At 40.0% G+C, this 22,354-nt stretch overlaps 1 protein-coding gene across 1 annotated transcript in view; it reads left to right on the top strand.

Annotated features, from left to right (window-relative positions):
- The first annotated feature begins 10,570 nt into the window (after positions 1-10,570).
- LOC120476935 (thyrotropin-releasing hormone-degrading ectoenzyme) overlaps positions 10,571-22,354 on the top strand; it is a 109,510-nt gene continuing 97,726 nt past the window's right edge. Inside the window, exons 1-2 of the mRNA XM_039668249.2 lie at positions 10,571-11,671; positions 18,532-18,805. Coding sequence (XP_039524183.2) covers positions 10,983-11,671; positions 18,532-18,805 — 963 coding nt within the window. The 5' untranslated portion in view covers positions 10,571-10,982. The remainder of the gene's footprint in view (positions 11,672-18,531; positions 18,806-22,354) is intronic.

Raw genomic sequence — 22,354 nt, 5'->3', positions numbered from 1 at the left:
CATCTTTCCATCTTCAGGTCAAGCAAAAAAAAGTTTGTGAAAACGTTTACCATGTCTAACGAGGAAAGTGATATGTTGCTATAGCATCCTTTCAATGGACTTCACATGTCATCAGTGCTGGGCTGCTGGCCAATACATTAATCTCTATGAAGTAAAGTTTCGGCGTTATTTGGTGCTGTCTTGCGTATTGATAGATTTTGTATTTTCATATGTAATCCATTCTGTCTGTGTTCCAAATGGCCCATTCAGATGTATGGCCCATAGAAACTGATGGTGTGAATGAATAAAAAGAATCAGCATTGCTCAGAGTGGATTAGCAAGTTAGATGGATCTCCTGTGGGAGGTCCTAACAGGTTTCTATTGTTTGTAGCTCATTGTCTTCATGTAAAGTTCTGTCACACAGACTGTTTTGTTGAAGGGTGACATACTAACATCACTGCTGAAGGACTGCTACACTGCAAACCTTCAACAAATTGTTCTCCCAACAAAAACTGGTCAAGCGTACGTATTTTATGTATTGGAGAAATCTAATACATTGGCGAGCCACCGAAACCACTGCTCAGCAATGCCAAAATCTAACGGCATGGAAGTAAAATAATGGAAAATGTAAAAAAAAAAAAAAAAATGCACTAACTGGATTTTTTTTTATTGCATTAACTGTGCTTGTATTTCAATGCATTGTATTTTTAGGGCTTGCATTTTAATGGGCTGAAATTGTAAACTGTGAATATTTTAATTCAAATCATTTCACACATTTTCATTATTAAAAAAAAACAAAATTGAGTACCAATATGCTATTCTGTTTTTATATTATTTTGTAAAATGGCTAATATTTTAATAATCCAGGTGGTGTGTTTAAGAAAACACATGTGCCATATATGTTTTGTAATAAGTTAACTTATCAATGTTATCAATGGCATAATTATGATAACTTTAGTCTATTACAGGTTACCATACAAAGACTAAACAACTACTAAACACACAATGACAGAGTAAGAGATAAGCCACCTATTCTGTTTTATAGAGATGACAGAAGATATTTAAATATATATTGATGAACTGGTGACATTTTCACCAAAAAGAGACCTGAATCCAAATTCAGACCCAATGTCAGTGTGACTGCAAAGTGAAATTGGTTCTTTTTCATTCCTTTCACCTTCTGGTCCACGTAAAGCAGCCTAAGTTTTAAAGATAATAAAAGTTAAGGTTTGGAAAACTAGAATCCATCGCCACAGTATCATTTCGTGATTCACATGCACATGTTGACAGCATTCTATCTCTGTATCTGTCTGTGATAATCTCTGCTTCTGTTAACATTATAATTTCATCAAAATGTTTCCTATAACCATCCAAACTCTCAGGAGCAGACAGGCCTCTGTATCAGTGTTTGGGGGCGTCTGGGCGGCCATCTGAGTGACAGCGCTTCCCCAGCAGCCTGGTAAACCACAGGGAACAAGCAAAGGCTTATAATTACAGTGTATCCTCCAGTCCTAATAGCAACTGCTTATATTTAATTACATACTGTCATCGGCCCAAACAGCGCTGAGAGTGCAGAACGCTGCTGTTGCCTTGACAACCAGTGGAGAAAATTAAGGTGATTAATCAGCCGAGAGAATGACGGGAAAATACTCAGTCCAAACAATTTACGGATCACCCGACTCTATGGGAGTTTGGTAAAACAAAACTTTTGTTTTGCACACATCACATGGGCTCTTGCACAGAAATGGATGGAAACATTTTGGACCTTGTTGGATTATCAATCTTTGCTCGTTGAACCTATAAAGTTTTATGGCTCATTTAATGAGAATGAGCTGAAATGACTGTGTGAGGGGCTGGAAACATCATTTCCCCTCAGCGGGACCATGTAAATCATCATCCCATGATCAAAGCCAGTGCGAATCACATCTGGATGTCAGTCTGAAAAACAGCAGGACTCAAAGCCCTTGGAGACCAAACGATTGTTCATTTTCAACCTGTCTGGCTGCTTTATTTCTAAGCGTAGTTTGATCCAGGGAAATCATGAGAGTTTGTCAAGATGACGAGATAAAAGCTGCTGAATGGACGATAAATCATCAGACTGTCACCACTAACGTCACAATGATTCATGATTTCCTCTTTTTAAAAAACAGGATTAAGTTATTTATGATCACGTTTGCTGATAATAGAAACGTCTATCATCCTCTATTATAATGAGCTGAGACCATGGATCAGGTATCGAGTGTTAATTGAATATTCAGCTCAATGTGTCTCTACGGGCCCTATATTTTGACCATCCAAGCACATGGCCTAAAAGGGTTGTCACTATTCTCTTAATGAGTAATGGGTGTGTTTTGGGCGTAACGTGCAATAAATCAATCAGAGTGTCATCTCCCAATCCCTTTAAAAGCCAGTGCCGCTCGCGCTATGCCGGATTCGCTATTTACATGGTGCAATTTGCAAGCTGAATGCTTCTCCAGAGAGGAAACAGATCAGCTCTTGCGCGAGGTTAAAGCGCACCATCAACGGGACAAACCGGATTCCACCATATCTTTATGTTCACAATAATAATCTTTTACATTATAATATTTGATTTGTTTGTGTGTTGCTGCTGTACACCCTGTTAGTGAAATAAGTGTTGTGTACAAGCGAGTGTACAATAATAAGCGAGTGTACAAGCGCTGTAGACCCGCCTATAGGCGCACATTACTAACGCGTTCTTTAAATAACTAAAAATACTGCTTTTTGTTGGTCAATAGAACTGTCTATTTTAGATGCACCCAAACACATTTTCATTTTCAGACCAGCACACCCATGGGCGCAAATGCATTTGCTATTTAAACAACGTGGCCGTGAACGTGTTAAAGGACGTGAAAATGAAAACTGAGTCAGGCTGAAACTAAGCTTAAATAGAGAGAGGATAATGAGATAATTGATAGGTGCACAGATGAAACTTATTATGTGTGTCCCTGACAACAAACAAAGGAAGAACGTTACTGATTGAAAACAAGAGTCCATGTGGTGTGAGAGTGTGACAAGGAGTAAAGTTTACAAGGGTAATATAATTATTTGTAGTAAAATGCTTTTATATGGACATCAGTAGTTTTTTTTTTTCTTTCACAAAGTTTTCTTGTAAACCTATCATACAGTAATGAAACTTTATTTTAAGGTCAAACTAAACCGAGATCTATTATTTAAATGTCTTGGCATTTTGATGAATAATGGTAGAGCTACGAATAAATCACTTCATAAATGTGAAAATATCAAACTTTTCCATTTACAATGATCCATCATTCACAGCTAGATGTTGTTAAAACTTTACAACTCTGCATTAAAATGCTGCGTTATTGGTTTCCTCATAATATCGCTGGATTGTGTGTGTGTTCACTACAGGGACCAGTGTGTCAGCCCAGTTTGAGCAGTTCACTTGATACCAGGCTGCGGATCGATGAACTCTGAGCTAATAGAAAAACCTATTGCCCTGGACACAGACGCGGCCAATGCGTTTGTTTGGACGAGGCTCTTTTTGCTCTCTGCCGTACAACCAATGGGAGACCCGAGGGCTTCTGGGTAACGTTAGCTGCCATTAACATTCGGATACAGAAACAGCTTCTCCATCCTCAGGCATATTTCTCTGCACCGTTCATCATCGCTAAAAGCTTTTTATTTAAAGCTACTTTATCAAATGTATTCACATTTCACATGTGGTTCTTTTGGTCACCGTTATTATGTAAGAACATTTCAGCACATTCATATTTCTGGAAACGTGTCTAAATCAGATGCACCTCAATCTACTGGTGAACAAAAGCTTTTGCATCAGCCTCCCAGTCAGGTTGTATCATAGTGGAGGGTAAAAATAACAATTCCCTGCTGTCTTACTGTGTCATACTTACTGCTTATACAATATCATATCCAACTGACGAATGAATTATGAATGAGTGTCAAATGTGTGTGTGTGTGTGTGACTGAAAGTGCTGATGTATGAATTCTAGACTGATGAGAAAAATCTCCACCTCCCTGGACAAAATCAACTTCCCTCTAGCAAAACACTCACAGTTACATTACAGTGTTCAGGATGTGTGTTATTCTGTCCATCAAAATTGACAATTCTTATTTTTATAATGGAATATTGCAGTATTTATTTAAATTATATAATTTAACCCTAAAACCGTATTCTGGACAAATGTGGGCAAAATAGTTTTGATTTATTTTTTTAAAAATACTTCCCTTTATCTGAGCGGTACAAGACTTGGCTACTTTTCCTAAATTTGCCTCCTGAACACACACAATTTTTTTTTGACTCAATTCTACAATGTTAAGTGGGTGAAAAAAACCCTCCTTAATCTTGTATTTGGGTCAAAAATGGGCACCCATAGAAATGAATGGGGAAAACTGTAATTTAGAGCATTCTAAAATAAGCCAAAATAAGACACCAGATGACAGCAAAGTCACTTCATCTTTAGGTTTTAGCTCTAAGAACTTATTGGAATGATATTTTAATGTAGTTAAAAAATAAATAAAACATAAAAATAAGCATAATTTACATAGAAAATATGGTACTTTTTGAAGATAAGAACCAAAAATACCCCCAAAATAAAAAATTAAAAAACACCATAAACACATTCTTTAAAATACTCTTTTGAAACAACTTGAGAGTGAGTAAATAATCACAGACATTTTAAAGTGAACTATTCCTTTAAGGCCAGAAATAAGCACTAAACAAGTAGGCACAGGATATTGTGGTGGTAAAAAACCCCTCCATACTCAAGAGAATGGTAGAGTTTACTTCAGAGCGGTAGAGTTTACTTCAGTTGGTTAAATTTCTATAGGAATCCACACAAATGAATTTCACGTGAGAGTAAATGCTTAACAACGTGTTCAAGTTCACAATGGATTCAAAAGCTGCTTGAAAGTGACTTCTGTGTGTACTGTGCTTCATTAACAATAAACAATTAATCTTTTTTGCCTGTGAATTGTGACTGAGATTTTGCTAATGTGACCACATGGCTCTAAACAATTAAACATGACAACAATGACTTACCTTTAACTAACTTCAGCAAGATTCCAATCAAACTGTTGCTCCACCATAACAGCAATTCCCTGAAAAAGAAAAGAAAGAAAAGAAACTGCTACAGCACCTCTTGTGGCAAGGATGATATGCAAAGTGTACTAACCGAAAGATTTACTCTTGTACCTTTAAACAGCTACAGGTTGTCTCCAGTGCTAGTCAAGCGGGTGTGTGTGAGGTAGGATTATCAAGGTGGGCTCATCCATTGCCTGAAACAGAACAGCTGTTTAAGTTTGTAGAAGTTCCACTGGACAAGGGCATCTGCCTGATCACTGAGATGATGATTAACTGCACATTCTCACCAGTCACTTCACCAGATTGTTTGGATAAGGGACACTGCGCTTCAACAGACCAGATCTGGAGACTTATTTCAAAAGTTTTTTTAAGATCCTTTACATCTAGAGGTCTCATCTAAACTGAATTTGACACACTGATGTTGTGAGAGAACAATAAAGGATTTCCCAACACATTATTTGGTGATATCAGGTCCTGCAAACTGACACTTGTGATGAAATCAGTCAGGTTATCCACTTTCATTGGCTTTCATTGCCAAATCCTTCATGGTGTAATTTCACATTTATAGTTTTTCTTCCGCTTCCTCTGCATGGAGTCATTTCTGCAGCATTAGAATCACACAACATAATTGTAAAAATAAAGTATTTTAACATCAAGTCATCAAGGATATTTTGTCGTCGACTTATCTCTGTCCATTGTTGATTGTGAGACTAATGTTATTTGTGAACTGCAGGGGGGGTGTGTCTCTGCTCTGCTTATATAGTTATTTCCACACAAATCTCTTTTTTTTCTCTGTGAGTCTGTTTCTCTTCATCTTTCTCCTCTGAAATGACCGTCTATGTGCCGGCAGTCACACCTTCCATCAAGGACGTTTTACGGACATTTTTTATTCATTTAACTCTTTGTTCCTCCAGACTGATATTGTGCTGCATGTTTTCATTCGACAGGAGGCTTACAGTTCACACATATTTTCACATCCTGACAGAGGCTTTTGTGTTCAGATGCCACATTGAAATAGCTTTTTTTTCTCTTTCATTTTCATTTGATCCAAAGATTTCACAATCATTCTAGGACATCCCATCATTATTCCATGAGAATAGGATTGAAATTCCACAGGGGTAAAGGGCCGAAGAGAGTCTTGATCGGATGGAATCTAAATGCGTTTCCTGCCCAGTCTAGTTTAGAGAATTTCAATTGTGAATAAAAATCATTTGAACTAGAAGCCCCTGGTTTTATTTTTCACTTTATCCTCATCTTTCCACCTGGTCTTCTCTCTCCCGGCTCCTTCAAGGGTGTCTTCACACACTCACCGTTGTCTTCTCGCTGTGCTGTTTAACCAACCATGCCAACGGCTGCAAATTGAGGGTGTTATTTGGTGTTTGGAGCCGTCGCTGTGTTCAAAGAGCCTCCGCTGGTCTTCCTTTATGAAACAATGACAGATGTACTGAGAGGAATGAGTGGCGGAAAAGATGGAGGTATATAAAGGCAAAAGTGTTCACACTATAAATAAATCTACAGACAAGACAAAGTACAGGAAGTACAACAGGGATTCACTTACACTACACTCTAAAAAATTTTTTTTATTAGCATTGATGCATCCATTAAGAACATCCATTATTAAACTGATACACAAATGCAACCATCAGGCCCTATTTCTGTCCTTCAGCTCAACTGTCACGAACCTGCACACACAGCACAGTGGCGAATGATAAATCTTTGATTCCTTCAAAAAAATGATCAGTTGAAAATATCTCAGCTGACTAGACATGACACGATCATCTATATTCAGAAGTGACCTGTTGCCTTCCTACCTCCATATGCTGCTTGCAGAGGCAGGATTTTTAAGTAAATGTAAACAAAGGGAATATTCCTATCATTGGAAATTTTTTATCACAGCTGACGTGACATGTCCAATAAAAGCACGAGTTCATCTGTCAAATCTTACCTAACCTACAGCAGCTTTTATATGTGAGTCAGCTATTTAAGAGTGCAGTGACTGGATCTAAGTGTGTGTTCACAGCATGTCATCATTAACATAATTATGCACCTGGGAAATTCGTAACTCGGAGTCAGGCATTCGAGACATTTCACGCATTCAAGATACAGTCAAGACATTAGCTGTTCTGGAGATCACATCTTTAAAATGATTAAATACAGCATGTTAACTTATAGCTTCAATATATCTCTATATCTAAATTATAGATATATTACATGATACTATATACGAGTGTCCCGTAATATTTTACTGCTGAAGTCACTGCTATTTTAAGTATTTCTTCATGCGGTCAGGTGGTACAAGCTGTACCTCTGTAATAGAAGTCCACTTGAGGTGAGGATATAGTGAGAACTATTAATGGGACGGTTGATACCAGGGCTCCGATGCTCCATACGCATTTTTAACTATTAGTCTTGTTTGAGATTAGCAAAATCTGCGCAGAAACGATCACCGGGGATCACCGCGAAATGCATGACTGGTAGAAATGTGTACGAGTGCGGTCCGCCTTGCTCTGATGTCATGCAGCTGACGTGTCAAAAAACTCTCGCGACCGCAAGGCGCACCTGTCGATTCTGCAGTCGCGCAGATCAAAAGCATGATGGGAAGCGATTTGCTGACGACACAGCTTAATGCTCATTAGTTTAAACAACAGTGATGTATTGTTCTCTTTTAAAATGTTTGATATTAAAACTCTGATATCATGTTTTATGTATGTTGTTGTGTGTGAATAAACTCTCTGACAGTGCGATATGGGTTATGATGTCATTTTTATTAAGAATATATATATATATATATATATATATATATATATATATATATATATATATATATATAAACACATATGTATTAAAGAAAAAAAGATTGATAAACACGTATTTGGAATGCAATTAAATTCCTTTTTAAAGTACTTTTGGTATCTTGTTCATTATATTTATTTTTATTTAAAAGCAGAACTTAAATTACATCCAGTTTATTAGCAACACCGTGCATGGGTGTGAATCCCGTGATATCCGCCTTTGATGACACCGCTAGAAGAGAGATCTGTCCGTCTTGCCCAAAGACAGTAAAAGAAATGGACACAGCAGCCCCACAGACTTCAACGGAGAAAAGTGAAGTAAATTAGAATCACTCACTTCCTGATGGCTGAGCGAACTGTGCAGGCTCAAACTGAGCTGGACGTAGATGTGAGGTGAGCAACCTGTCTGACAGTTGTACGTCTTCTAGTAGCTGTGCCAAGAGGAATCGGAATCATTCCCTACCAAATCTCAGAGAGCCGGAGATCATGAGTATTAGCTGTCCATAAGCTAGCAGCAGGATCAACTTTATGACTCTCTGTGGACTTCTCCCTTGACTTTATGCCTTCACGTCCCCCCGATTGCATTTAAGCTTCTCCTCCTGAAAATACGGTAATTTCTGTACTGTACGTGTTATGACCATACCAAAACTCCTTCTACGAGGCCATAAGATACAAGGTAATGGAGCTTTTTGAGTTTCCAGCTGTTAGATTACCCCCTTGGTGCAGTCGCTTTTGACTGCAGTCACAGTTTTCTGGCTACTCTTGAATCTCTTGAGTCACGTGACGTCTGCGCTGTATCAAGTGTATTTCTGACCGGCATGCACTGCTTCAAGTCAGCCGCCGATCGGTCTGCGCAGAGCTGCATGAAGTCGAACAAGTCTGCAGTATCGGAAAGTCGGAACGACTGGTTTGAAAAAAGTAAAAAGGAAATGATTATCGAGGAAGCATTATTTATTTAAATGACTTAATTCTAAATTTCCCTATAACATAAACTGTAAAAAAAAACAGAACACCCCAAATATTTTTTTAAAACTATTCACATAAATTAATTATGATCACATAGCCTAAACTGAATTTGACACAGTGATATTTACAGCTGAGAAAACAAAAGAGAAATATTCCATAACTTTATCATGACATTATAGGTAAAATAGTTATTGAGTCATTCCGGTTATCCTCTACCATTGGTTTTGATTGGAAAATACTAATGTAAGGCTACTTGTGGACTGCAGGGGGCAATGTGTCTCTGCTCTGCTAATATAGTTATTTCCACACAAATCTCCTTTTTTTTATCTCTGTATGAGGCTGTTTCTCTTCATCTTTCTACTCTGAAATGACCCTCTATGTGCCGGCAGTCACAGCTGCCCTCAAGAACGTTTTACTGACATTTTTTTTATTCAATTAACTTCTCGTCACAGTCCCTCTAGACCAATGTTGTGCTGTATGTTTTCATTCAACAGGAGGCTCACGGTTCACACACATTTTCACATCATGACAGAGGCTTTTGTGTTCAGATGTCACATTGAAATAGCTTATTTTTCTCATTAAAAGCTCCTCCAAAGATTTCACAATCATTCCATCAGTCGTTCATGAGAATTTGTTTAAATTCCACTGGGGTAAAGGGCCGAAGATGATCAAAAGCGTTTCCTGCCCAGTCTAGTTTGGAGAATTTCAATTGTGAAAAAAATAATTTGAACTAGATGGACCGGTTCTATTTTTCACTTTATCCACCTTCTCTCTCCCGGCTCCTTCAAGGGTGTCTTCACACACTCACTGCTGTCTTCTCGCTGCATGCTGTTTAACCAGCCATGCAACGGCTGTAAATTGAGGGTGTTATTTGTTGTTTGGAGCCGTCGCTGTGTTCAAAGAGTCTTCCTTTATGAAACAATGACAGATGTACTGAGAGGAATGACTTGCGGAAAAGATGGAGGGGAGATGTGAATACGGAGTTAAGGTCATTGATGAAATCTTTTCAGGATGGAAGCTACATGAACTGGTAGAAAACAAATAAATGCTGTTTAACTTACAATGTGTTCAACCATTTGGGACATAGAGTTTAAGGAATCCCTGCTGGAAAAAATAAAAAAATAAAATAATTATTCTTTTTACTGCACTAGTGGTGCTGAAATTAAACCCCCCAGGAAACTGATTTGATGGTCTTGCTTGATTCAGCACCATGGACAGCAGCTTTTAGTTTACAGTTGCAGCACTGTTGTGAATATGCTTCTTTTGGGTTTATATTTCTGAAAACTTATCCAGCTATACACAGACACTGAAATTACACAATATTGTACAACACTAAACTGCTTCATTTGACTGATAGAGTACTCAAAAGGAAGACTCTCATTTGGCTGCCCCACACAACCTCAGTACAGTTTATTGAATTAATAATCACACCTCCATTTCACCTTTTGTTTTGAAAAGTACACCACAGACATGCTCCAATGTATTTGATGCGATGTGTAATAAACACTGTTGAAAAGAGTGTCATAGTGCTGCTGTAAAAGTTTGACATGTACATGGCTCAAGTGCATGTCTCATATTTTCATTTAATCTGTAAATGTCTTTATTCTGTTTAATATTCGCAAGCTCAGCAATTTTGATTTATGTGAAAGAGGAGAACATCAGCCTGTCTGAATATTTCACTGTTAACTGAAGGAGAGAGAGAGAGAGAGAGAGAGAGAGAGAGAGAGAGAGAGAGAGAGAGAGAGAGAGAGAGAGAGAGAGAGAGAGAGAGAGAGAGCACAGCCCACTGGCTGAAAGAGAGGATGCTGCATCAGAGAGTGAGAGAAACAGGGATGATGAGGATGATGATGATGATGGAGGCAGAAGAAATGAACAGAGAGAAGAGAGTTTCACAACACTGATCAGGAAGCAGGTGCTGGACCTTCATCCACATCAGACTGAAGTCGGATGAAAAATGGATGTGCGAAAGGACTCGATGAGCTCCAGCATTTGACCGGACGAACTTCTGATTCACAGCGATCTAATCTCGAGATCATCGATCCGCAGTTATTCTGCTTCTGCGTGTTTCGCGGGATATTCTTCTCATTTCGCGCCTTTTAATCTGAAGCTGCACCGCATAAACGGAGGCTGATGATGAATATAAAACACATCAGGTTCGTCATATAATGGGGATCGAGGACGCGAGCATGAGGAACGGACGGGCTCTGTCCGATCAGTGGGCCGACAGCGTGGTGGTCCGGCCCCGGACGACCGAACAGCACATCACTGTTCACAAGAGGCTGGTGTTGGGCTTCGCCATCTCCATCCTCACCCTCATCATCGTCACGGCCATCGCCATCACGCTGAGCGTCAGCTTCGAGAGATGCGCCGCGGAGAGCAGCGGGGCTCTGCCCGTGAACGGCTCCAGCAACAGTAAGTGGAAACAGTCCCGGGACGGGAACATCAGTCACAGAGACACAGAGGAGGGTCAGCAGCCCTGGAGACACCTGCGCTTACCGGCCACCCTGCGCCCGCGCCACTACGACCTCCGACTGTCCGTGAACATGGAGAACTTCAGCTTCTCCGGCGAGGTGAACATCGAGTTTGAATGCGTCAACTCCACGAAGTTGATCGTGCTGCACACGGACCGACTGGAGGTGGAGAAAGTGCTGGTGTTTTCGGACAGTAAGAAAGCGGGCGTCATGAGGATCCAGCGCCGCTTCCACTATCCGCCCAAGCAGGTGTTTGTGATCGCGCTGCACAGAGAGATGAAGCCCCTCAGAACATACAAGATCAACATAACCTTTCACGCGCACATCGAGCACGAGCTCTTGGGCTTCTTCCGCAGCTCTTACGTGCTGAATGGAGAAAGAAGGTAAAAGTGGTTCAGTGTCCGTCTTAAAAAAAGTCTCTCATAGGATGATCATGAGTTGATATAATGCTGTTGCCATGGGAACTACTGATACTGATCCTTAGGTTACGCAGTTAAACAGTAAAACTTAATCCAACCCGTGTTTTGGCTGAAATTAACAAAATACAAAGATAATATTGCAGTTAATGTTAGGCTAAATCACAATATATTAATTTGGGATTTCATTCAAATAAGAATCTCACTATCTCACTAATCTCACTGTTTTAATTCCAAGCTACCCAAGTTTTACAGCATGTAACAATAATTGTTTTGTTATTTTACTAAAAAACGATGCTTACCATGATTGCCTTGGTAGGAGGTACAGAGAATTAAAAAATAGAAAAAATCATAAAAATCTCATGGATTGTCATAGATGAATGAAACACGTGAGGTGACAGGTTTAACAATCCCAGCCATCAAGATAGACGCATGTCCCAATTAAAACAAAACATCTTCATCCATAAAATTACTAACTAAAGGGATGGTTCACCCAAAACTGAAAATTTACTCACCCTCATCTTGCTCCAAACCTGCATGAGTTTCTTTCTTCTGTTGAACACAAAAGAAGATATTTTAAAGGATGTAGGTAACCAGACAGTTAACATTGTAGCCATTGACTTCCATAGTATGTTTTTGCTAATGTGGAAATCAATGGCCACCGTCAACTGGTTAACAACATTCTTTAAAATATTTTCTTTTGTGTTCAATAGAAGAAAGAAACTCATAGAGGTTTGGAGCAATTTGAGGGTAAGTAAAATATGAAAAGATTGTCATTTTTGGGTGAACTATCCCTTTAAATCTGGAAAAAATATTTGGATAAACTAAACTTAAACTCTAAACTTAAATCCAGCTTAATGTTAGGCCATTCACCTGTAAATTATAGTCTAACATTATTATCTGTATGTAATTTGATGTCTTTATCTCAGACAGTAACTGTTCTTCAGTGTTCAGGGAGGTCAGAGGTCACACAGATCTGAACACTAGTTAAACCTCTGGGTACTGAAGTCACAGCTGTGACTGACTGCGCTCAATGACTCATTTACTGTCACACACTGAGACTCGTAATCATGGGAAGTTTTCCAGCACAGCGATACACCTTCATAAACCCACACAGTTATATTTACATCAAAAATAACCTTCAAAAATAAACTATTTATGCAGTAACTACCATCATGCATTTATTTCTAAACAGTATATTGATATAATCAATATATAAACAGATTAGCCAATTCAAGTGTTCAGTTCATATGTGCTCCTGTTTAAACGACAACCCATTTTTGTTTGAAAATCTTCAGATCAGTAGTTAAAATCTTTTATACTCTTTAAGATGCACAGTTGATTATCACAAGCTCATACAGATATGTATGTATGTGTGTTGACTAGTTTTAGAACCGTTTACAGCTCCATATTCACAGTGATTTTACAAAATATCAACTTCTTGCTCTTGTTTTCCGGCATATGACTCTTTGTCCTCTGAGGGTAAAAAATGGCTCATGTCTGAATCATTGCCGCAGATTTTCCTGCATTTGAGACATGTTTAAGCCTTCTTTTACCCCGAATGGTTCGCTTTCATTGACATACTTCATAACCCTTCTGTCTGTCCGCCAGTTTCCTCCTTGTGTTTTCAATAACGGCTGAACCTTCTGCTTTCTATCAGCTGTAAACACAGCATGTTAAAAGCTCAGGGCCATTCATCCTTTTTCTTAAACTTTATTGTGATGTCTTAATATCGTAAAATCCATTGAAGAGCTCCTTTGAGATAAACTCAGTATATGTTGATCAGCTCCACAGGCTGTGAAGATCCTTGAGTTTAGTGTAATCAGCGCCTGCTGGCTGCTCGTATATTCATGAACAGCGGGAATCTCACTGGATTGTGGAAATACTTGGGTTGATGTAGTTAGACTTGGGCGCAGGAGTGTTGTTCCCTTTCAGTTGCTCACGTTCGACGTTGTCGTATGTTACGACTGATTGGGATCACGCCAGGGAGCCAGTCATCTTCGAGTACTATTGAAACGAGCCAATGGAATTGGCGTGCATGATTTGCATCACACACACCACCCCCCAGGTGCAGGTATAAATACTGAAGTGGATGCACGCACTAGTTGCCCGCACTAGTGGCGGAAAGGTGAGTGCGTCACTGTTTCAGTTCACTGTTCAGTCTTGCCGCAGACATTCCCATGTTTGCTCCGGCACTGGTGATGAGTTTGACACTCACCTGCATCCGCAAAGTTGAAGTCCCCTTTACCATGCCCCATGCCTGGCTGCCGTGTGGGATGGGTGACCGGAGGATAGTGATTGATGTCTCAGTAACCCTTCCCTGTCGGCTCCTCACTCCTCCATTACACCGCAGCCGATAGAATTTCCTGTTGAACGTGCTGGTCCCTCTGTAATGGACTGATCAGCCGTTTCAATTGGGGTTCCCCCAGAGGATAAGATGTCGATAGCAGCATCGGAGGGTGATCTGGCCTCTGGAGATGACGACTCGGCTGCGTTATTTCCCTCTGGGAATGTAACATTGTCCGAGCCAGATCCAGAAATGTCAGCTATTCTGAAACGGGCCGCCGATGCTGCCGGGCTTGAGTGGAATCCTCCTTCGTGTCCCGCTCAGTTCGGTTGGAGGATCGGTATCTTGGGGCGGGGCGCGCTGGTTCTCAGCTCTCAGCCCTTTCTTTCCCGAAGTGTATGGAGAGCTTACCAGGTTGAGGACGGCACCTTTCTCTGCCAGAAACTGCCTGTATAGTGTTTTCTCCCTCACTATCCTTGATGGAGGAGCGGTGAAGGGTTTTGAGGCTATCCCTCCAATGGATAGATCTGTCGCACCTGTCTCCGGCGGCCACTGCCTTCTGGACAGGGGATCCTCGTCTCCCCCTAAGGCCTTTGAGTTCTCGTCTGTTCCAATGGGCAGAGCTTACAAAGCCTGTGGCTAAGCCGCCTCCTCTTTGCATGCCATGGCACTCTAAGGTTGTTCAGACTGTGTGCTCATTAGTGAGCGCCGCACTGCATCCGACCTCATCCTCCAGTGTTGTGGTGTGTGCGATCGGTCTGGTGATGTCCACCTTAGTGGCTCAGGAGCTCCATCGTTGGCTCAGTCTGGAGCATATGGCAGATGCGGACAAGGTTTGGTGCCTGACCGCCCCAATTTCCCAGGTTGGGTTGGTCAGCAAGACAGTGGAGAACTGTGCCCAGGAGTTACCTGCTGCCCAAGCAGAAGGAGGCCACATCATTCCCCAGAGGCCTGCTCCTGCCTCCATCCTGCCACCAGTTGCAGTTCCTCCACCTGCCCATCCCGCTGGGCCTCCACAACAGTGCCCATGGTTCCTACCTCTACTACGAGACCAGGTGGTGAGTCTGGAAGCGCTGCTCTGGATGAGGCAGATCCAGCCCTGACATTTCTCTGTCCATCTGCTCCATTGCGGTTATACGTGCTCAGAATGCAAAGCCTGGACCTCAGACCAACTCTTGTCTGTTACGGAGACCAGCAGAAGGGAAGGCTGTTTCCATGCTGAGGTTAGCCTACTAGATTTCCCAAGATGCACGTGCCCACATGGGTGGTGAGCTTCTACTAAGTGAGAGTATTGCTCCATCGTATGCATTGACATAGAGTGTCTCACTGAACAGATGTTAAATAGAGTTGGGGGCTGGGTGACACCTATCATGTTCGCTAGAGAACTAGCCTATGTGTCGAACTGCTACTTCCCGTGGGCTCCCTTCACATAAAGCCAGTTTCGCTATAAGCATGGTTCAAAGTGTCGGTTTGCTGCGCCATTACTCTCCTATGGACTGGATATGTGTGCAATTTTTGCTCTAGTAGAGTTCCCCTTATTATCCGAACCCTGTCGAGTTCCTCCATGCCCTTCGGCAACGGATGCAGCGGAACATCCGAAGCCAGGCCTATCACTTGTATGCACTGGTGGAACCTGTGTAAGGCTATGTCCATATGTTGTGATCCCAACAGTGAACCCATGTGTGTATTCCTCATCCGGCGAGCCTGTGTCTTCCCTCTGCAGAGCCTGGTGCCATCACTGTTCGGTGGACCCCCCCCCCCTCCCCTCCCCTCCCCTCCCCTCGGGCAGGATGTTGCTTCTGCAGTGTACCTTCCTTCTATTGACAGGGTACGCTTTTCCAGTGGTCCTGTGGAACAGCAGTGACTTCCCTGGCCCTGTCAACTCGGCCTCAAGTTGTGGGGGCATCAGGAGACTTTTGTCTAGGCACTGGAAGGTGGCAGCACTAGTGGCATTTTCATAGGGATCCCAATCCGTCGTAATGTACGACTACATCTAACGTGAGCGACTGAAAGGGAATGTCTCGGTTAGTATGCAACCCTCATTCCCTGAAGGAGGGAATGGAGATGTAGTCCCTTAGCCACTATTGCTGGACCACCGCTGACTCCGAGTTACGCTAAGCTCCACAGCGAAAAAGCAACTACTGCGTGCATCAACTTCCATATTTATAACCGCACCACGGTGTGTGATGCAAATCATGCAAGCCAATTCCATTCGCTCATTTCAATTGTACTCGAAGCTGACTAGCTCCCAGGTATGATCTCAATCAGTCGTAACATACGACTACGTCTCCGTTCCCTCCTTCAGGGAATGAGGGTTACAAACGCAACCGAGACGTTCTAATCTGAACTGATCCTCTGGTTCACCCCCAGTCTGTTATCTTTAAACATTGTAAAGATGTTTATATGGTACTAGCATTTATAAAGTGAGAATGAAATGAAGAGGAGGTAAACAAATGGGACATTATAGACTCATTATAGATTGCTCCTGCATGAATGGCTACTAATGAGAGTAAAAAGTTGTGACAGAAAAGCAGGAGCGAGCAGAATACCCCTCCTCCCCCGTCTGATGGTCATGCTTTGGATGGTGAAGGAAAATTCCTCCCTGTGAGGTTGATGCAAGCTTTAATATCTGTTAATGCAGTTTTCTAAAATTCAGCTCACTCTTTCTTCTTAAGAACCGCTTATCCAGCTCTTTAACTTATTTACTTTTATACTGAGACTCAGTTGATGTTGTAAATGTGTCTGTATGTAGATTATTAAGCCTCAGGGGTCGGCGGTATCGCTGGCGATACCAGCTCACTTTTATTCTTATAAGTGTTTTTTAAGTAAAAACAAAGTGTTATGCTTTTTGTTAAATACAGAAAAATAAACATGATGCGGGTTTTGACATCTCTCTGTCATTGAAGTCCATTACGAAATGCAGGAATTTATATAAAAAACAACTATTCTCAGTTTATGTAATCTATATGAAAAGAGAGTGATGTCAGTCTTTTTTCTTTCACCTAATTATAACTTATTACAAGAGCACGCGGTATTCAAACGCAAATGTTGAGGTAAGCCATGAAAACGCCCACAACAGCTCGATAAAACATCCAGTTTAATAAGAAGTTTAATAGTTTCATTTTGAGGAGCATGGATTCAGCTGATACAGTAAGTTATTTATTCTTAAGTGCTTTGTTCTAATCATGTTATTGATTGTTTAAATATGAATTGCGTGTCTGTGGGTGAATGAATGATCACTCTCCAATCTCTCTTGCTCCTTAATAACATTAATAAACGTTATTTGTACATGAACACATGCAAACTATATTACTATAGCCTACTGAGATTTGTTCTAATCGCGATATAGAATAGTGTCTATAAACGCAAAAAGACTGTTTAAAGGAGTAGTTCACTTTTAAAAAAACTTTTGCTGATAATTTACTCACCCCCATGTCATCCAAGATATCCATGTCATTCTTTCTTCAGTCAAAAAGAAATTAAGGTTTTTGATGAAAACATTCCAGGATTTTTCCCCATACAATGCACTTTACTGGTAACCAAACGGTTCATGGTCCAAAAGACAGTTTCAGTGCAAACTGCAAACTGTTCAAAGGGCTTTAAATGATTCCAGATGATGAATAAGGGTCTTATCAAGCGAAACGATCGCTCATTTAATAAATAATTAACAAAGTTTAAGTTTTATAAGCTCAAATGGTCACTTTGCTCTGTTCTGTGATGCGCGTTCGTGACACTCCTTTTCGAACTCGTTTATCAAAATGAACAAATCTTTTTTCGTGTCATTTGGTTAATTTAACGAACGAAATGAACAAATTGACTCGGAAAAAAATCCAAAGGCAACATCCATTGGTGAAAAGTCTTTTGTGTTTTGTGGCCTTATTTCAGAAACTTTATATATATATTTATATATATTTTTTTTCAATAACCATGCATAAACAATATTCTCTCAAAAACACAAATATGTACATACATGTTGCTCACATATTATGGTATGGTAGACCTGTTTGTGCTAAATAGAATGTAATTACAGCTTTGCCATTAATATGTTTATGGGCAACTGAAAAAAGCACAAATATCAGGGCATCTCAAAACATCTCAATGACCCCCAAAGCACCCTAGTTATCGCTTTTTTTCCAACTACATGTAAGATCAATTTGACAGCTTTTTATTATTTTCTTGCCATCTAAATAGGTTTACACTGTCAATTCGTAGACGTTGTGCCATCACAGATGTGTTAAATGTTTACAGCTGTGACATGCAGATATCAGAATCAGATATATCATTATTCCTGTGTAGTTCTGTGTACTCTTGATGTGATTTATTTGCTGTGGTTTCTTCACTCCAGATAGCTCATTAGTGTGATATAAATGCACAGAGATGTGAACAGGGATGGCAGACAGAGTTAATTTACATTCAGGAAAGTCATGTGACAAACAATTTAATGAAGTTTTGGTGAAATGACTTTCCACTGTTGACTCCTTGACTAGTTAAATAGCAGTTTCAAGTTTTCTCTTACCTCTCTCACGTTCTTATTCTGCAGGTTTCTTGCGGTGACACAGTTCTCACCGACCCACGCTAGAAAGGCCTTCCCGTGTTTCGACGAGCCCATCTATAAAGCCACATTCAGAGTGAGTCTGAAACACGAGAGCTCATATCAATCTCTGTCCAACATGCCAGTGGAGTCTTCAGTGTCTGAGGAGGACGGATGGGTGACCAACCACTTCTCCAGGACGCCCCGCATGTCCACGTACTACCTGGCCTGGGCCGTGTGTAACTTCACCTACAGAGAAGCAGTTACAGAAAAAGGAGTTGTGGTGAGTCGTGTTTTCCGACCCTAAAACTCAGTTATTATAGATATTTTATATATTTATATATTTTTTCTAAAACCTAGAGAGCAGTATTTAAACCATCAAAGATGTGCTTCTGACATGAAGGCTGTTCACAAGGTTTTCTGCTTCATTTAAGGCAGCACCTCATGTATGCTTTAAATTGAAGGCAATCCCAGAATACATTGCACCTAGCCCAGTAAAGTAATAACGTCAATCCAAAATGGCAAATGAGCCGAGAAAAATCAATGTATACTTATAGTTATACACTTGATTGATCAAAAGTAGATCAAGAGTGACTGTAAAGACATGCATAGTTACAAAAGATTTCTATTTCAAATAAATGCTGCTGTTTTAAACTTTCTATTTTTTATCACAGTTTCCACAAAAATATTAAGTATCAAAATTTATTGCTAACATAGTTTAATCTAATTAAAAATTGTCTACTTTACCCAATATTTCCATACCCAATATATTGAATTAAGTTCATTAGCGTATTAAATCATTAGCTTAGCAAAAGACTAGCATCAAAGACAATTCATTTTAATTGTTATTCAAGTCACATTTATGCGTTATTATGTATTTAATGTAGCTGCTATTTATGGAGAGTTTTCCAAATCTGTGACCTGTGAGGTTTCATCTCAGTCAGGATTCTCCCAGAAAGAAGCTTTCAAGAGAGTAAGTTTTAAAACAGACCTATTATCTTGTTCACAGTCGAGTTGTGTATTTTACAGTACATTTCTATAATCAATACACAATGGTTACACAGTGGATAATGGAAATGTTTGTCTCCACTGACATTAGTCCAGTGTCCATAAAGCCATATGTGTGTTTATTAAAAGGGTAACAGTCATGTGTGCAACTGGTGTCCACTCATGCTCATGTCCGGGATTGTGTTCATGACAAACTCTTCCAGGCTTGATATAAAATACAAGAACTTTGTTTGATGTGGCGTTGTATCACTTTTATCACATGCACTTAAACACTGAATCCTCACATGCTAAGCTGCTTCATCTGTGTGCCACTAGAGAGACTCTGTTTATGAGCTGCGTTACCGATATCACGTTCAGTCATATTACACACTTCCTGAGGGCTTCCGCTGCTGCCCTTGGCCGGCCTCCTCCTCATATTAGTGTAATTAATCGATCTCCTTCAGCATGACTGCGCTCTCCTTTATATCAAATCATCTCTGACTGCAGTGTGTGCCTCTATCTGGGGCATTTATACCCACACTGTGCCATGTAGTGGTTAGCCGCACGCTAGCGTCCCCATCAATTACATTAAAGCGGCAGGGTCGCCCCCTCGCTCCATTTATCACACAGATTCGGCTGTGTGGAGCAAGAGGAAAGATTGTGGGAGAGGAACGTTGGAGAGAAGAGTGAAGTTATTACTCTGGGTTTATGGGGAAACACTGATCTACCACACACACGCCTAAAGATCACGGTATACCAAGCTCAATTGGTTGGGCTTTATCAAATATGTTTTTATGTATTAGGTTTTTAGGCCTAGTGGAAGGGTCTAAAACTCCTGACCTGAGACAGGTGATGTTCCCCTTTGGCCAGTTGAACAGTTTTACTTAGGGTTTTTACACAATGAATTTTAATTATATGCATTAATTGTTATACAGTTATTGTCGCATTTGAATTATATTTCACTCACACCCAGTTTAATGGTAATGGTGCATGAGATTGTATTTATTGCGAATTGCAGGCTTGTTTGTTTTTGCTGTCATCTAACCTGCCGCTGTGCGCTTATATTTCTACTTAAAGATTTAATGAGCCGTGATGAAAAAAATTATGTATTAGGCTACTGTTTAACAATCCTTTATAGTAATTATAAAAGTATATTATAAATAGCGAAGGCCAAACAAAAATGCAAAAAGTGCTAAATTATTAGTGAGATGGGTTTGAACTATGGGTTGAAGGATGAACTAATAACTTCAGAAGTGGTGTTTGGAACTTTATATTAATGACAAAATAGAATACTGCAGAATTCATTAGTGTATGTTCCCTTTCAAGGGAACTTGATCTGCGTCAAAGCTGTGAGAATGCCTCTGCGTGTGTGCGTCCTGAAGCATTCCATACGCAACGTCATTGGCGAACGTCATGACGTCAGAATGTCATACAGCTCTATAGAAAGTGTGGGTTCTTCTAATGGGCGAGGATATATAATCTGCTCCATTAACATGAACCTAACTGCTTATTGTTGATTTTTACTGGTTATTCTGCCCTAAAATCAGATTGTAACTTGAATGCTCTCTATAGACTAGTATAACTAGCAATTTTCAATGAATACAATTTAACTTTAATGTTCCATATCTTGCATTATATTCTTTTATGACCAAGCCATTTCAGATACAACCCATGTTCTGCAACCTCTAGGAGTAATGTCTGACAATATCTGGATAAACATGTATTTTTCAAACCAGAAAATAAATGATCATGCTGTCTGTGGCCTGCTCTCCAAAATGATTCAAAGTCTGAGCTTGGATGTTTGTTTCATCTATCTTCCAACCTACATTGTTTAGTCAACCTGCTGCTATGTGTGAATAATGCTGAGTCTTCATCTTCACACACCTCTGTTTTAGTGAACGTGACCTTTGTTTAGCCTGTATTGACCACTGGACTCTGTCAAGCACGTTTAACAATATAGATGGTTTCAAAGCATGCACTTTACGTTGATAATAGGAAATTAATGGAAAAGAGTTTGTTTTGGTTTTACAGCAGCTCTAGAAAAAGTTCTTGTCCAGTTAAAGTAGTGCATCACATATTGCAATTTGACCCTCAGGGTCTTCAGACTCGTGATATCTCAAACAAACAAATACTAACACACAACAGCGTTTCCCTTTCTAACCATGTATATTATTTTCTTATTGTATTATATTAGTTAAAATGCTAAAACAAGAGAAACTGATTGTCTTTAAGCAGCACATTTTTTGCATAACACTGTAGCAGCTGTTATTAAACCCACTGGTTTAGTGTCAGTGAGTTTTTTATTTATTTTATCATTAAAATGACAAATGTTCTTCTAATATCTAATCAACATTCAACACCACTATACTAAATATGCTCATTACATTCTCATGAAATTACTCAGCCTGATCAGAAAAGCATGTTGATTTAATGGACAACATTATGATTTTAGCAGTAGAACACAAATGCTTTAAAACGTCTATGTAGGTATTACGTTAAAATACAAGCTTATATCAACATAAATGTCCATCTTGATTTACGCTGGTTTGTGTTGTATAGGGGATAGAGAACAATTCAGAGTGTAAATATGCTTTCCATTGGGGCAAATGAAGTTTGATTTCACATTAGTGTCACGTGAACTACCGCAGCGTGCACACAGTCTGCTCCAGTCCAGAGACACACAGAGCGGATCACGTGTGCGACTCAACGTAAAACGTATCAGACCTATTTGAATTCTGCATAGAATGATGTATTTTAAAGCAATATGGAGGAGATGAGGAGGACCTACGGCTTTACCGAGGTCAACGGCTCTGGCCAAGCTGTGATATAAACTAAAAGCTACTGG

This window comes from Pimephales promelas, chromosome 24 (genome assembly GCF_988280905.1).
Source record: "Pimephales promelas chromosome 24, fPimPro1.hap1.1, whole genome shotgun sequence".
Classification (NCBI taxonomy): Eukaryota; Metazoa; Chordata; class Actinopteri; order Cypriniformes; family Leuciscidae; genus Pimephales; species Pimephales promelas.
This window is presented reverse-complemented; position numbering and strand designations above follow the sequence as displayed.